This window comes from Carassius auratus, chromosome 25, assembly GCF_003368295.1.
Source record: "Carassius auratus strain Wakin chromosome 25, ASM336829v1, whole genome shotgun sequence".
In the NCBI taxonomy this organism is placed as follows: Eukaryota; Metazoa; Chordata; class Actinopteri; order Cypriniformes; family Cyprinidae; genus Carassius; species Carassius auratus.
Genome location: NC_039267.1, coordinates 19,694,010 through 19,712,012, shown reverse-complemented (window position 1 = coordinate 19,712,012; position 18,003 = coordinate 19,694,010). Strand labels below are relative to the sequence as shown.

General features: G+C 38.4%; 1 protein-coding gene across 1 annotated transcript in view; it reads right to left on the bottom strand.

Moving 5' to 3' along the window:
• LOC113043674 (copine-8-like) overlaps positions 1–18,003 on the bottom strand; it is a 56,810-nt gene that overhangs the window by 12,051 nt on the left and 26,756 nt on the right. Inside the window, exons 7-8 of the mRNA XM_026203188.1 lie at positions 16,362–16,408; positions 15,991–16,172 (exon numbers count right to left, since the gene is read on the bottom strand). Of these exons, the coding sequence (XP_026058973.1) occupies positions 15,991–16,172; positions 16,362–16,408 (229 nt within the window). The remainder of the gene's footprint in view (positions 1–15,990; positions 16,173–16,361; positions 16,409–18,003) is intronic.

Below are 18,003 nucleotides of genomic sequence, written 5' to 3'. Positions count from 1 at the left end.
AAGAAAGCATATATAATACAAAAAGAATAGAGAAGCTAGTGTTAGTTTTTTTTTTTTTTTTTTGTAAGAAAACAGGCAGTTAGTCAATTAATAAAGTGCAAGTCTTTTTTTAAGAATACATTTTGGAATAGAGACTCCTAGAGTTAGAGGGTCACATAAGGATGGAAGGTATGTATTTTTTAGCCAATTCTTGAAGATGGCTAAGGACTCAGTTGCTCAAATTGAGCTGGGCAGGTCATTCCATGAGGAGGGTACATTTAATACAAAAAAATTGTGGAATTGATTTTGTGCCTCTTTGGGATGGCGCAATAAAGCAACATGCACTCGCAGAACGCAAGCTTCTAGAGGCACATGAGTCTGAAGTAATTAATTTAGGGAAAGGGGTGCAGAGCCAGTGGTGGTTTTGTAGGCAAACAGTAATGCCTTGAATTTTATGTGAGCAGCTATTGGTAGCCAGTGCAAACGGATAAACAGAGGTGTGACTTGCATTCTTTTCGGCTCATTAAATATTAATCTTGCTGCCACGTTGCATCTGCCACGTTGCATTTGAAGGAGTTATGGTTTATGACCCTAACTGGATGGTGAAATTGTAATGAAACAATGGGTTTGATGTAACCACAAGCAGTTCTGTCTTGGCAAGGTTAAGTTGAAGGTGATCGTCAGTTTATCAGGATGGAATAAAAGGTAGAGTTGAGTATCATCAGCACAGCAGTGATATGAAAAGCCACATTTCTGAATGACAGAACCTAGTGATGCCACGTAGACAGAGAAGAGAAGTGGTCCAAGAACTGAGCCCTGAGGGACCCCAGTAGCTAGATGTTGCAACTTGGACAGAACTTGGACACTCAGCTCTCCCAGATGCCTTGAATGACCTATCTGAGAGATAAGACTCAAACCACTGGAGTGTGGTTCCTGAGATGCCATTTGCCAATAGGGTTCACAGTAGGATCTGGTTGTTTATGTCAAAAGCAGCAGACAGATCCAGCAAGATAAGAATTGAAGATTTGCTATCCTCTTGCCAGTCTTAGGGCTTCAAACAACTGAGAACCACTTCTAAAACCAGACTGGTTGCTGTCAAGGAAATTGTTCTGTGTGAGAAAAGCAGACACTTGGTTGAACACATCTCGATCAAGAGTTTTTGCAATGAAAGGAAGAAGGGAAGTTCTCAAAGTTCTCTTTGGTTCTCAAAAAGAGATGCTTTAAGGGTGGTTCCCTTTCAAGTCACAACGAAGTGTTCCCCATAGCGGCCCCTCGAGGACACAGGCTGTGTTGGCTGGTGCCTGTTGGTGTCGCTGTTGGACAGTGTTTTCTCTACTTCCTGTTGGCCTTCTGTAGCTAATCATAGCTCCATGTAGCTGTTTTTATTTTATATTTTTTCTCTATAATCTTTCTTACTATCACTGTCTGTTTGTTTTGTTTTTTTTTTGTTTTTAAATTGTAAAATATAACTTAATTCACACCATATTTCTGATATTACCGATCAATCTTATCAGATTAACTTTGATAGTTCACTCTTCCGTGACTGCAGCACACCTGCAAAGCGTTAGCACTCGTTAGCTTGTCATTACCGTTTTCTTTTCTCCTCTCCTCTCCTCTCTCACGCTGCAGTTTTCCACAAGTTCATCAAACAACCGCAGTAAGAATATTTCATCAAGCACGGTGAGTAATGGCTTCTCCTACAATTGTTATTTGCACCTCTTGCCACATGTACAGTTTATCTATCTCTGTCGCTGATGAGGGATTCACATGTGATAAATGCAGGGAAACAGTTAGGCTGACAGAGAAGATTTCAGAATTAGAGACACGCATCCAAACTTTAATTGAGGACAGTAAGAATGTTAGGGCTCTAGATATGGCTTTGGATGCGTCTAGCTCAGGGATTCCTGTACATTGTCCGGTTCCAGCAGAGCCCCTGCAGCAGGGCAACTGGGTGACGGTGAGGCAGCGTAGTCGTGGGTCAAAACACCGCTCTTCTGTTCCGATCAAAACATTAAACAGGTTCTCCCCACTCAGTGATGCACCCACTGAGAAACCTGATGAAAGTGCTCTAGTTATTGGTGATTCTATTGTACGGAACGTGAATATAGAGACACCAGCCACCATAGTCAAATGTTTACCGGGAGCCAGAGCGCCTGACATCTTGGCAAATTTAAAAGTGCTGGCTAATGCTAAACGTAAATACAGTAAGATTGTTATTCATGCCGGCGCTAATGATGTTCGACTTCGCCAGTCGGAGATCACTAAAAATAACTTTAAAGAGGTGTGTGAACTTACAAGCACGATGTCAGACACTGTAATATGCTCTGGTCCCCTCCCTGCTTACCGTGGTGATGAGATGCATAGCAGATTGTCATCACTCAATGGCTGGATGTCTAAGTGGTGCCCACAGAATAACATAGGTTATATAGACAATTGGACGAGCTTTTGGGGCAGACCTGACCTGTTTAAAAGAGATGGTCTTCATCCCTCCTGGGGTGGCGCCACTCTTCTGTCTAAAAATATGGCAAATAGTCTTAGTGTTTACACTTGACTAACTGGGGCCCAGGTCAGGAAGCAGACAGACTGGCTAAACCGACCGTCTGCTAGCTGCCTCCCGTCACAGAGGTCAGTTAATTCTCAGCACATAGAGACTCTTTCACCTAGATATCACACTATAGAGACTGTGTCTGTTCCACGAACTAGAAAATACAAAAAACGTCCAAACCAAGTTAAGGTTAACAATTTAATTGAGGTTCAACAAATAAAAAACAAATGCAATATGGATAAACAGATGATAAAGATTGGCTTATTGAATATCAGATCCATTTCTACGAAAACACTTTTTGTAAATAATATGATAACTGATCATAATATAGATGTGCTCTGCTTGACAGAAACCTGGCTAAAACCTGATGATTACATTATTTTAAATGAGTCCACCCCCCAAGATTATTGTTATAAACACGAGCCGCGTCTAAAAGGCAAAGGGGGAGGTGTTGCTTCAATTTATAATAACGTTTTCAGGATTTCTCAGAGGGCAGGCTTCAAGTATAACTCGTTTGAAGTAATGGTGCTTCATATAACATTATCCAGAGAAACCAATGTTAATGATAAATCCCCTGTTATGTTTGTACTGGCTACTGTATACAGGCCACCAGGGCACCATACAGACTTTATTAAAGAGTTTGGTGATTTTACATCCGAGTTAGTTCTGGCTGCAGATAAAGTCTTAATAGTTGGTGATTTTAATATCCATGTCGATAATGAAAAAGATGTATTGGGATCAGCATTTATAGACATTCTGAACTCTATTGGTGTTAGACAACACGTTTCAGGACCTACTCATTGTCGAAATCATACTCTAGATTTAATACTGTCACTAGATTTAATACTGTCACATGGAATTGATGTTGATAGTGTTGAAATTATTCAGCCAAGTGATGATATCTCAGATCATTATTTAGTTCTGTGTAAACTTCATATAGCCAAAATTGTAAATTCTACTTCTTGTTACAAGTATCGAAGAACCATCACTTCTACCACAAAAGACAGCTTTTTAAGTTATCTTCCTGATGTATCCGAATTCCTTAGCATATCCAAAACCTCAGAACAACTTGATGATGTAACAGAAACTATGGACTCTCTCTTTTCTAGCACTTTAAATACAGTTGCTCCTTTACGCTTAAGAAAGGTTAAGGAAAACAGTTTGACACCATGGTATAATGAGCATACTCGCACCCTAAAGAGAGCAGCCCGAAAAATGGAGCGCAGCTGGAGGAAAACAAAACTAGAGGTATTTCGTATTGCTTGGCGGGAAAGTAGTATATCCTACCGAAAAGCATTAAAAACTGCTAGATCTGATTACTTTTCTTCTCTTTTAGAAGAAAACAAACATAACCCCAGGTATTTATTCAATACAGTGGCTAAATTAACGAAAAATAAAGCCTCAACAAGTGTTGACATTTCCCAACACCACAGCAGTAATGACTTTATGAACTACTTTACTTCTAAAATCGATACTATTAGAGATAAAATTGCAACCATTCAGCCGTCAGCTACAGTTTCGCATCAGACAGTGCACTATAGACCCCCTGAGGAACAGTTCCACTCATTCTCTACTATAGGAGAGGAAGAATTGTATAAACTTGTTAAATCATCTAAACTTACAACATGTATGTTAGACCCTATACCATCTAAGCTCTTAAAAGAGGTGCTTCCAGAAGTCATAGGTCCTCTTCTGACTATTATTAATTCCTCATTGTTATTAGGACATGTCCCCAAAACCTTCAAACTGGCTGTTATTAAGCCTCTCATAAAAAAGCCACAACTTGACCCCAGAGAACTAGTTAATTATAGACCAATCTCGAATCTCCCTTTTCTGTCCAAGATACTAGAAAAGGTGGTATCCTCACAATTATATTCCTTCTTAGAGAAAAATGGTATATGTGAGGATTTCCAGTCAGGATTTAGACCGTATCATAGTACTGAAACTGCTCTCCTTAGAGTTACAAATGATCTGCTCTTATCATCTGATCGTGGGTGTATCTCTCTATTAGTTTTATTGGATCTTAGTGCTGCGTTTGACACAATTGACCACAACATTCTTTTGCATAGACTTGAACACTTTGTTGGCATCAGTGGAAGTGCATTAGCATGGTTTAAATCGTACTTATATGACCGCCATCAGTTCGTAGCAGTGAATGAAGATGTATCATATCGATCACAAGTGCAGTATGGAGTACCTCAAGGCTCAGTTCTAGGGCCGCTACTCTTCACGCTTTATATGTTACCCTTGGGAGATATCATCAGGAAACATGGTGTTAGCTTTCACTGTTATGCTGATGATACGCAGCTCTATATTTCCTCGCAGCCCGGTGAAACACACCAATTTGAAAAACTAATGGAATGCATAGTCGATATAAAAAATTGGATGACGAGTAATTTCTTACTGCTAAATTCAGAAAAAACAGAGGTGTTAATCATAGGGCCTAAAAACTCTACTTGTAATAACCTAGAACACTGTCTAAGACTTGATGGTTGCTCTGTCAATTCTTCGTCATCAGTTAGGAACCTAGGTGTGCTACTTGATCGCAATCTTTCCTTAGAAAGCCACGTTTCTAGCATTTGTAAAACTGCATTTTTCCATCTCAAAAATATATCTAAATTACGGCCTATGCTAATGTCAAATGCAGAAATGTTAATCCATGCATTTATGACTTCAAGGTTAGACTACTGTAATGCTTTATTGGGTGGTTGTTCTGCACGCTTGGTAAACAAACTACAGCTAGTCCAAAATGCAGCAGCAAGAGTTCTTACTAGAACCAGGAAGTATGACCATATTAGCCCGGTCCTGTCCACACTGCACTGGCTCCCTATCAAACATCGTATAGATTTTAAAATATTGCTTATTACTTATAAAGCCCTGAATGGTTTAGCACCTCAGTATTTGAATGAGCTCCTTTTACATTATACTCCTCTACGTCCGCTACGTTCTCAAAACTCAGGCAATTTGATAATACCTAGAATATCAAAATCAACTGCGGGCGGCAGATCCTTTTCCTATTTGGCGCCTAAACTCTGGAATAACCTACCTAACATTGTTCGGGAGGCAGACACACTCTTGCAGTTTAAATCTAGATTAAAGACCCATCTCTTTAACCTGGCATACACATAACATACTAATATGCTTTTAATATCCAAATCCGTTAAAGGATTTTTAGGCTGCATTAATTAGGTAAACTGGAACCGGAACACTTCACATAACACCGTACTTTCTACATCATTAGAAGAATGGCATCTACGCTAATATTTGTCTGTTTCTCTCTTGTTCCGAGGTCACCGTGGCCACCAGATCCAGTCTGTGTCCAGATCAGAGGGTCACTGCAGTCACCCGGATCCAGTACGTATCCAGACCAGATGGTGGATCAGCACCTAGAAAGGACCTCTACTGCCCTGAAAGACAGCGGAGACCAGGACAACTAGAGCCCCAGATACAGATCCCCTGTAAAGACCTTGTCTCAGAGGAGCACCAGGACAAGACCACAGGAAACAGATGATTCTTCTGCACAATCTGACTTTGCTGCAGCCTGGAATTGAACTACTGGTTTCGTCTGGTCAGAGGAGAACTGGCCCCCCAACTGAGCCTGGTTTCTCCCAAGGTTTTTTTCTCCATTCTGTCACCGATGGAGTTTCGGTTCCTTGCCGCTGTCGCCTCTGGCTTGCTTAGTTGGGGTCACTTCATCTACAGCGATATCGTTAACTTGATTGCAAATTAAAACAGACACTATTTCAACTGAACAGAGATGACATCAATGAATTCAATGATGAACTGCCTTTAACTATCATTTTGCATTATTGAGACACTGTTTTCCAAATGAATGTTGTTCAGTGCTTTGGCGCAATGTATTTTGTTTAAAGCACTATATAAATAAAGGTGATTGATTGATTGATTGATTGACACAGTGTCTCATTCCATACTCAGGGAACCATAGTTACATTCGTAACCTGAGACGTTTTCTTAAGTAGTGGGGTAATACAAGCCTCTCTAAATGCTGAGGGACAAATACCAGCTTGAAGGGATGTTTTAATGATGTGAGTGAGTGCAGGTACAGCTGCAGGACAATGACCAAGGACTGCATTTCCCAAAAGCCCCATACCTGGAACTAATTACACACACACACACCTGTTCTCCATCAGGAGCACTATAAAGGATGCTCTCTCACATACTCAAGGTGAAGAATTGTTTGCTATTGCCTAGCGTTTATTTTATTATAGTTAAGACTGTTCATGTGTTTTGACCCAGTGCCTTTGTTTGACTACGTTGATACAATTAAGCTGCATTTGCATCTGACCCTGCTTTTACGACTCCATCATTACAGAATACTTTCGCCCCCTTGGATCCTATGGTCCTCGTGTATCACAGGTCCAATTTATGGATTATGCTCATCTGGTGTCTGGATCTTCATTCATTGTGGGAGAAGCAGATACCATTCCGGTAATGGCAGCTGAACCAGAGCTAGTTCCTGTAATGATGGCCATTTCAGAGATTCTTCCTGCCACGGCTAAGGACCTTGAGCCCCATTCTGTCACTGCTGTATCCAGTTTGAAGGAACCACCGCTGATATCTGTGTGAATGGCTAGTGTCTCCTTGATTTCAACATTCACTAGCAAAATAAAATCCTTATTCACAAGTAACACTATTTCTACATTCACATGCCGCATTGATGCAACATGCTTGAATGACGCAATGTCAGCACTCTCAAACCCTTTAAGCTCAGTGGCAGTGCACACTATAGAAAAACCGAAGGAGGCGACACCTGCTAAGGAACTCCCAGAGGTGGCGGCAATTGCTGCAGGTAATGGCATACAATTCAGCTCCCCTCACAGTGGTGAGTACCATTCCTGAACTGTCTGCTTCTCTAAATTCTGCTGATGATTTTGAACCGTCTGTTTGGTTTAGTCACGACCATTGAGTCTGTTTGTCCAGTATCAGACACGGAGTTTTGAACCTTTTGACTGCCCTATTATGTCCAATGAGGCCAAAGGTGAATTGTTAACCCATTCAGTCTCTGCTAATGAATCTAATAATTAACTATTTCTGTGTCCTGAACCATGGAGGTCATCTATGAACTTGTGTCTTGTCTAGATCTGGCCTAGTGAACCAACTGATTGTCATGTTATGGTCAAGGAGACCGTCTGCAAACTCTCTGCCTGTCTAGCCACAGCCAAGGGATTCTTTGTATTCTAATTAAGTCTGTTCCTGTGTTTTGGCCCACTGCCTGTGTTTGACTATGTACAATATACAATAAAGCTGCATTTGGATCCGACCCTGCCTTCATGCCTCCATCATAACACAAGTGGACAAGTAATGGGATGATTAGAAAGGATGAATTTGGAGACTTCTGCCTCCTGAGATTAAAGAGAAGGATGTGAATGAGTGCATGTCTATATTTTTGTGTTAACACATTAATTGATTGATGCCAACAATTATTTAGTCGCGCATTAATGCAGTTTTTTTTTCTTTATTATGAAAGTCTATCACTTACTGACTCTGAATACAGACAAATCATGGGTCACAGGAGGTGATGCTCCCAATCAAATTACTTAGGATAAGCATCAACATTCACAAACCACTGTCCACTGTTATTTTTAACAGGAAAGAATGTAACAAGCTCATAATAATGACTTTATAAGTTGGAAACAGGAAGTTTATGATAGCACCTAAAGACAGCAGAGAAGCGTTCTCGCTCACCACAGTGGAGTGAATCATTTTTTTTACTTTGTGGTTTATTATTTTGAATCTTATGGGATGCGGTAACACACATCCCTCTCACAATATATTGCTTTACAGAAGATATGTACTCCAGTGTGGTTAGTGCTCACACTCACTGATCAATATATAACTGAACCATGCTCTTGCCCACCTCTTCCAACCGAGCAGGGACTGCTTAATGGAACAACCACACTAGTCAAACGAACCAGGCTTTGGGGGTTAAATGCGCTATGGCACGGTTAAGATTGCCTAGTGTGAGCACACTCTAATTATTCTCCTGCATCAAACACACTTGAGTCTCTTCCCGTCCATTAAGTGTTGTCCCGTGCCACACTCTGCTGCGATGGGTCCTGCGATCGTGCAGGTCTCTAATAGGAAGGAGCCTGTTATAATGTTATGATGGAGGCTCTGGACTCTGAGCACACCTTGTTTTTGTATAACAAACTATAAAATATTTTCTATAATAACGTTAATGTCCTGGCAGTGACAAATAGCACGCTTTATATTTAATTTAATCACATTAATGTTATAAGTTAAGATTTACAATAAATATTTTAACTGCTACTATATAAAAGGAATTATTTGTTTAAAGTGTTTGCAAACAAAATGTTATTACACTTTTGTTCATATATAACAGTACTTTTAAATGAAAAATGAAAAAAAGAGCACAATACACTACTTTTTAATGCATTATTAGTTTTGTGGATAGCAGACAATAATGTAATTAATCACTATAAAATAAAATAAAAATAATCATTGCCCATACTGTGTTGTGTGACAAAGGAACCTCTCCCGGTCACAATGCACACCTCTGCATTGGTCAATCTGCCAAAGATGGGTGTGACTAGTAGACCATGAAATGTCTCTAACCCAAACCAATCATGGCTCAAACCCTTTAAGACTAATTCTCCAAGACTCATCACCCTGAAGTCTGTTTTTATATTTAAGTAACTTTGTCGATTTGCTGTGGACTCTCTGATCTTCAGAACTTGACGAAAGCCTCCAGCACATTCCTACAAAACTCATCAAGAACCTCCATTGTCTTCCGCATCCAGATGCTTGTTCAGCTACAAAGCAAATGCAAGTAACCGTTTCCAACTAGTTAGATGCATGTCTAAGCTTGAGCCCCTTTGTCAAGGTGATTTTTGATTCTCTGATGATTCTCATTAGGTTGTGGTTAATTGATGATAAATAAAGCCGTTCTTTGTTCTGCTCTCACTCTCTCTTTCCTTACTTTCCTTCTTTCTGTATATATGTGTTTTGCTTAGTCTTGTTGTATGTTAGCTGTAGTTTCATTTCTTAAATCCCTTATATTCAAAATTCACCAGAGCTAAATTTCCGCAACTACGTGAACGCTGGATTCCGTTAACATGGGTGTGTAAAAAATAATAATGAAACGCATACGCACTGCAGACGGAGTAGGTGTGAAACAGGCGTTAGATTGTTTGCACCTTGTGCAATGTGGAATTAGTTTACAGCTTTCTCAAACACTTTGTGATGCATTTTGGAAACAGGAGATGAGCCCCTGGTCTAATGCACCACCTGGCTTGAGAAACCTGTTCTAAAAGTCTTACTTTAAGTCATTATTTTATTTGGGTAGCACACATATTCTGAATGCCTTTGGAAGAATTAAAATTAGCCATTTTAATCTAGATTAAATTTTTTTATCTATGACCACCTCTAAATAAAATATAATAAATATAATTTTTTGAGGTGCGTCTCAAAAAGGTTTTTATTTTTTTGTAATTTAATTAAAAAGCATACTTTCATGTATTCTAGATTTATTGCACACAAACTGAAATATTTCCAGAGTTATTTTTTTTTTAATTAAAACTAACAGCTTAGGAAAATTGTATTATTCAGTATCTTAAAAAATTTGAATATTCAATTTTGAACTTGATTAGTGTGATTAATTTTGTGTATAAATACTGGGTACCTCTTGGGCTAGTTTAGAACATGCAACCACAATTATGGGAAAGACTACTGACTTGAAAGTTGTCCAGAAGACAACACCCTACATAAGGAGAGTAAGCCACAAAAGGTCATTTCTGAAAGGGCTGGCTGTTCACAGAGTGCTGTATCGAAATATATTAATATAATAGAATTCAGATGAAAGTTAATTTAGCATTTCATTTGGAAATCAAGGTCTGGAGTCCGAAAGAAGACGGCACAAAATTCAAAGTGCATTGTGAAGTTTCTCAAGTCAGTGATGATTTGGGTGCCGTGATATCTGATGGTGTTGGTCCATTGTGTTTTATCAAGTCCAAAGTCAATGCAGCCATCCTTCAGGAGATTTTGGAGCACTTTATGCTTCCGTCTGCTGACAAGCTTTATGGAGATGCTGATTTCATTTTGCAGCAGGAATTTAGCACCTGCTCACATTGCCAAAACCACTTCCAAGTGGTTTGCTGACCATGATATTACTGTGCTTGATTGGAGCAGCCAACTCACCTGACCTGAACCTCATAGAGAATCTATGGGGTATTGTGAAGAGGAAGAGAAGTACCATCTGAGAAACAATACAGAGGAGCTGAAGACCGCTATCAAAGCATTCTGGGCTTCAATAACTCCTCAGCAGGTGCCACAGGCTGATTGCCTTCATGCCACGCTCCACTGAAGCAGTAATTTGTGCAAAAGGAACCCCAACCAAGTATTGAGTGCATAATTAAACCTGCTTTGGAGATCTTGAACATTTCTTTTTTGTAAATCTTTTTTTTTTGACTGATCTTATTTATTTTACTTATTTTGATACTGAATTTTAAATTTTCCAAAGATGCAAGTAATAACCATCAGAAATAAAACACACAAAAAAACCTCTTGAAATATTTCAGTTTGTGTGCAATGAATCTAGAATATAAGAAAGTTAGATTTTTTAAATTCAATTACAAAAAATAAAGAACTTTTCCATGATGTTAACATTTTTTGAGATGCACCTCTCTCTATATATATATATATATATATATATATATATATATATATATATATATATATATATATATATATATAATATCAAACTAAAAGTTTAACTGTAGAGTACATTTATTTTAATATTTAACATATTAAAGCACATGTAAAGTAATAATTTTTTTTAGCTCTAGTATTATTTCATATTACATTTAAAGTTCACATAATTTACTATGATTATGACCTAAGTAAAATCTGTAATTACAAATACATTTAAATACATGACATTAAAGTACATATTAGTTTATCATAAATGCTTGTCAGGATATTGGGATGGAAGTAATTATGAAATTGCAAAAAAAGCACATTTCAACCATTTTTTTTTATGTTAAAATACTCTTTTTTTTTTGGCATCCAACAGGATTTCATTTGATATAACACAACTTATTGATAGTAGATATAATTATGGATAGTACATAATATTAAGCAGTAATCTATACTGCTTCTAGTAGTGGTAAGTTATACTAATGGCATATAATATAATCAGATAGTATAATCCTAAATGTTAATAATAGTCAATTATTGCCACAGCAAAATGACATGAAGAATCAAAAGTTTGATCTGGCCATCTGAGCTCACATCTGAGCTCACATCCCAGAAGCTTCCTGTAGTAATAGATACGTTTAAAGAGCGCTATTCACTCAAGTAAAGCTTTAAGGCTCTGCTGAGTGCATATGGAGTCTCCTGCATTCAGCCCCGAGGAGGAGTGTGTGTGTTTTAGCTGTGTGTGGGCAGCTGCAGCCGCAGGCAGTGCATCTGTTTGGTCCAATAAGAAGGATCTGTGTCTCACTGTATATGGGATTATGTGATAGATTCTCTGTGACCATTTCGTGGGTGTGAAGAAGGGGGAAAAAAAGAGAAAAATAAATAAAGAAAATATTTTCTGTTCTCTTTAGAAATGTTAGACAGCTGTGGGTAATCTCCATTTGCTAATGCCTATCAATCTTTTTTTTTTAAATCTCCTTTATGAATGGTCTCATCCATATTTATCAGTTAGTCACCCTGCAGAGCCCTTATTTGGTTACCAGTGGTATAGTTGTAGTTGTGTGAAAACAAAAGGGGAGCTTTTTGGCATTTAGTCCATGTCTGTTGGCTTTTGGGTCATTTATATGCTAAAAACACTTTTACAAGTTAATGATTTACTTTTGATAGACGTACACATTCAAAATGTACAATATCTTTCCTTAATTACAAAGTAAGAGGCTGGAATTTAAAGTAGTTGTTGCACTCGTCCTAAACAGCCAGGGCTAATAGCATTTTGAATAAATGAAAAGCACAGTTGATATTTTCTAGCCAATATGAAATGCCTCAAAATGGGGGGAAGGGGTTGCGCTTAGACAATATGTGTATGCTCTAAGGGTCCTGCTGGACGACAGGTTCAGAAGTGCATCTAAAAGAGCTAGAGGTGGAGGAGTACAGTCATAACAGGTAGCCTAGGCAGATGTGTAAAGTCTACGGTTGGGGTTTAGCAGAGACTAGGATACTAGCATACCAATGTTAGAAACCATAGTCCGCTGTTTTTCAATGTATCTCCCTGGGGCACCAGGACTGAATATGAAGCTATAGAACAGCTTGATGATGTAACAGAAACAATGGACTTTATGCTTAAGGTAGGTTAATGAAAACAAACATAAGCCCAGTTATTTATTCAGTACAGTGGCTAAATTAACAAAAAATAAAGCATCAACAAGTGTTGACATTTCCCTACATCACAGCAGTAATGACTTTATGACCTACTTTACTTTAAAATTTTTACTATTAGAGATAAAATTGTAACCATGCAGCCATCTGCTACAGTATCGCATCAGACAGTGCACTATAGACCCCCTGAGGAACAGTTCCACTCATTCTCTACCATAGAAGAAGAAGAATAGTATAAACTTGTTAAATCATGTAAACCAACAACATGTATGTTAGACCCTATTCCAATTAAGCTCCTAAAAAAGGGTACTTCCAGAAGTCATAGATCCTCTTCTGACTATTATTAATTCCTCATTGTCATTAGGATATATTCCCAAAACCCTCAAACTGGCTATTATTTAGCCCCCTTATCAATAAAACACAACTTGACCCCAAAGAACTTAGTTTAAAGAAGTTAGTTATAAAACGATCTTGAATTTCCATTCTGTCCAAAATACTAAAAAGGTAGTATTCTCATAATTATATTCCTTCTTAGAGAAAAATGGTATCTGTGAGGATTTCCAGTCAGGATTTAGACCGTATCATATGACAACATTCTTTTGCATAGACTAAAACACTTTGTTGCCATTAATTGAAGTGCATTAGCATGGTTTAAATCATACTTATTTGACCGCCATCAATTTGTAGCAGTGAATGAAGATGTATCATATCGATCACAAGTGCAGTATGGAGTACCTCAAGGCTCAGTACTAGGGCCGTTACTCTTCACGCTTTACATGTTACCCTTGGGAGATATCATCAGGAAACACGGTGTTAGCTTTCACTGTTATGCTGATGATACTCAGCTCTATATTTCTTCGCGGCCCAGCGAAACATACCAATTTGAAAAACTAACGGAATACATGGTCGATATAAAAAACTGGATGACGAGTAGTTGGGTGGTTATTCTGCATGCTTATTAATAAACAAACTCCAGTTAGTCCAAAATGCAGCAGCTAGAGTTCTTACTAGAACCAGGAAGTATGACCATATTAGCACGGTTCTGTCCACAGTGCACTGGCTCCCTATAAAAACTTTGTATAGATTTAAAAAATCTAGCTTATTACTTATAAAGCCCTGAATGGTTTAGCACCTCAGTATTTGAACAAGCTATTGTTATAGTCATTATAGTCATCTACAGCCGCTGTGTTCTCAAAACTCAATCAATTTAAATTCCAGAGTTTAGCGCCTTAACTCTGGAATAACCTACCGAACAATGTTCGGGAGGCAGACATACTCTTGCAGTTTAAATCTAGATTAAATACCTATCTCTTTAACCTGGCTTACACATAACACACTAATACGCTTAATATCCAAATCCGCTAAAGGATTTTTAGGCTGCATTAATTAGGTAAACTGGGAACACTTCCCATAACACCCGATGTACTTGCTACATCATTAGAAGAATGGCATCTACACTAATATTTGTATGTTTCTCTCTTATTGCGAGGTCACCGTAGCCACTAGATCCAGTCTGTATCCAGATCAGAGGAGACCAGGACGACTAGAGCCCCAGATACAGTAAAGACCATGTCTCAGACGACCACCAGGACAAGACCACAGGGAACAGATGATTCTTCTGCACAATCTGACTTTGCTGCAGCCTGGAATTGAACTACTGGTTTCGTCTGGTCAGAGGAGAACTGGCCCCCCAACTGAGCTTGGTTTCTCCCAAGATTTTTTCTCCATTCTGGCACCCAACAAAGTTTTGGTTCCTTGCCGCTGTCACCTCTGGCTTGCTTAGTTGGGGCCACTTCATTTACAGCGATATCGTTGACTTGATTGCAAATGACTGCACAGATACTATTTAAACTGAACCGAGATAATGATATCACTGAATTCAATGATGAACTGCTTTTAACTGTCATTTTGCATTATTGACAAACTTTTTTCCTAATTAATGTTGTTCAGTTGCTTTGACACATTTTTTTTTTTTTTGTTTAAAGCGCTATATAAATAAAAGTGACTTGACTTGACTATAATGGATCTCTGAATTAGACAACCACTTAATTCAACTGACCTTTGCAAAGAACTAAATTGACAGGTGATCTGACCAATCATAACACCAAATTTTCCATCTTGCCTGACGAACAAATCAGACAGGACAGTAGACTGACTTCTGAAAACTTGAAAAATTGTGTGTATTGACGTCTTTCCGCAGTTGAAATAAAATAAGTTATCATGTTTATTCATGTTCATTTCGTGGTTTAAGTAAATATAAAAAACACATTGTTTCACGTGTGTTGCTTTAACGGAGGCAATACAATGATCTTTATGAAACATTAAAGAGCCACCAAATGGAATTTCTTTTTTTAATTAAAAAAAGACAAAAATTTTAAATTGAGACTCACACCAGAAGTAACATGCTTTGTCTTGTCTGTTTGTGTGTTGTCAGTCTACTCTTTGCTCCACAGTATATTTTTTACTGTGTGAGAACATGGTCTGTAGTGTAGAGAGGCATGGCTTGTTGGACATTGCAACAGTAACTAAGTAGGGCAAGTTTTTGTGAACAGTCAACTGGGTTTATTAGACAAAAATAACACACCTAAAATGTTCAGCACCTCAGAGGACCCTCAAAGAACAGACAAAGTGTATTTATATGTGCAACAAAACACTGATAATGATTAATAATAGCTCATTATAATGCCATTGTCACACAGCATCATTAATTTCTCTTGCATTGCTTTTGCAATGCAATATAAAATGTTGCAGTGCATAAATCCAACATTTACTTATTCTGTTTCCAAAAGTGGTAAATACAAACTGTGGAATACACGTTGATAAAGCACTGATTTACATTTAAAAACATAACTGGGATAATGGTTGATTGGGTTTTTCTTCAATCGTTTTCCTTATCCCAATATAAGAATATCACTTAGGGTATTTCATTCATGACAACTCACAGGGTAGTTTATAATGTATTTTGTCTTGGTGAAATATCAAGATTGTCAGTGTAACACTCTCACTGATAAATAAAACACATAAGATCCTTAAACCAAAACGTACTGTTTGAGAACAAATTGTTTTTTGAATATAAAAATCCAACATCTACTTTTAGTTACTTAACAGTAAAATTTAAAAAGAAGTGTCCTCACCAGTGGGAATTCGTGAGACACGCGGCCATCGGGTGGCAGTTTTGCACCAAACCCCAGTGCAGGGAACAGCTTATCACTGTCATAGTCCTGAATAATCTCCCCCACGGCTCTGAGGGCCAGTGCATACGCATTCAGATGATACGGGCTCATGTAGTGTAGAGAGGTAGGCTGGGAAGGGTTGCCTGCCATAAATAAAGCAGAAAATGCATGAATCAAAAACATTAAAATATTTCTTCATATTTCTTTATATTTTCTTCATGTTTCTGTGAAGAAATAAGATTTCATGCTCTATAGTTAACACATAAAACACATAGCACATGTAAATGCTGCTTTTTCTTTTGAAGGGCAATGTTTCATTGATGTAAGCTCACCGTTTGATGCAGTAAAATCAATGGCCACTGTGAAATTAATTTGAGTCCTGCAAGTGAACAGAGCAAAAACAATGACGTGAGTCAGCATATGAACATGAAAAATACAGTGTTTATTAAAGTATAATAAAGCTTTTCATTCAAATCCCCAGTGAGCTGACTGTTTCAAACTGTGTCTCAGCTCACAGCATTTAATCTGTGGACAGAAATGAAGTTATTCCCTCAGAGCAGCTCTGCGTTTATCTGATATTTTCTCTACAGCTTCCTGGTTTTTCTGTCTGTTCAACGGTATGCATATATTTAGAGAGATTCATTAACTGTCTGTAAGAATGTTCCACAGTAGTCTTTTTGCAGATCCTTAGAATTATTCATCAGATATTTCCAGTGTTTGCTGGTCTCTGTGTGAAGGCCAGGTCATGTGCCTGGGGTTTCTGTGTCTCTCAGAATAGAGTGCTCTATTTATAGCTCAGTTTATTACTGCATCATAATGCAGTGTGCTGTCTGTGAATATGTGTGTGTGACGTGGAGAGGAGGAAATGGGAAGGAAGAGGGAATTATTCATGGATGGTGAGGCACATCAATGTGTTTCCAGTCTCAATAGATGAGCTCAAGTATGTTCATATGCATGGAAAACCCGGATGACGTCACATTTGCCAAAAGATACTGAATTTTGGATTTTCCAAAATGATGCATCTATTTCCAGCATGATAACTAGATGTCATGGTTTTACAGTAATAGAAACTCTTTCACTGAAGTAACATGACAGCATAGCCTACTAGTGTTTAAAACATTTATTATAGAGAACACCATAGCAGACACCTAGACCGCCACCTCACAAACTGCCTCGCAACCACATAGCAATGCCCAAGCATCCACCCAAAACACCCAAGCAACTCCTATGCAACCATATAGCAATTCCTTAGCAACCACAGAAAATATCCTAGCAACTGCCTAGCAACACATTATATACTAAACTTCACAACCACCTAGAAAACCACCGCAGGTACCACTCATAATATTCTTCAGAAAATTTAGAAAACGTCTAGTTTCCTTTCTGTTGGTCACTTGTTATGCCGTGTTAAAATTCTGAAACTAGGGGTCACTCTTGGGAGCACAAACACACCTGACATTAGGAATAGGCCAATGCAATTGGCAAGTGAAATTTGCATGCATGGCCACGAGAGTTTATCTCCGCACAGCCTATGTCATAAAAATATAATAATGGTTTTTGTTTGGGAGTGTAACAATGTATAAACTTCATAATCATGGGAAGAAGGAGGAGGGAACCGGCGGACATTTAAATAAATCTTTAATAACAAAATAAACCCAAAACAGCACGAAAGACCTTCGTGGATGACTGCCGCGCACAAACAAAAACCAAACACAAAATAAAGTCCAGGCCTGGTCCTCTCTCGTCCTTCACTGTCATAGCTCCTTTTCAATCTTTTCCGTGGGACTCGAGACCGGTGAGTGGCGCAGTCGCTCATTTCCAAATCACTCCACCGGCCTCGCTCCATTCACACAGCTCTCGGTCCCACCCCACTCGTCAAAGGGAGCTTTTTTAAAAATATAGAAATGATCATTCTTTCTAAATGAGTATATAGGCAATTGTGACTACAAATAAACCGATAAACAGAAACAGACT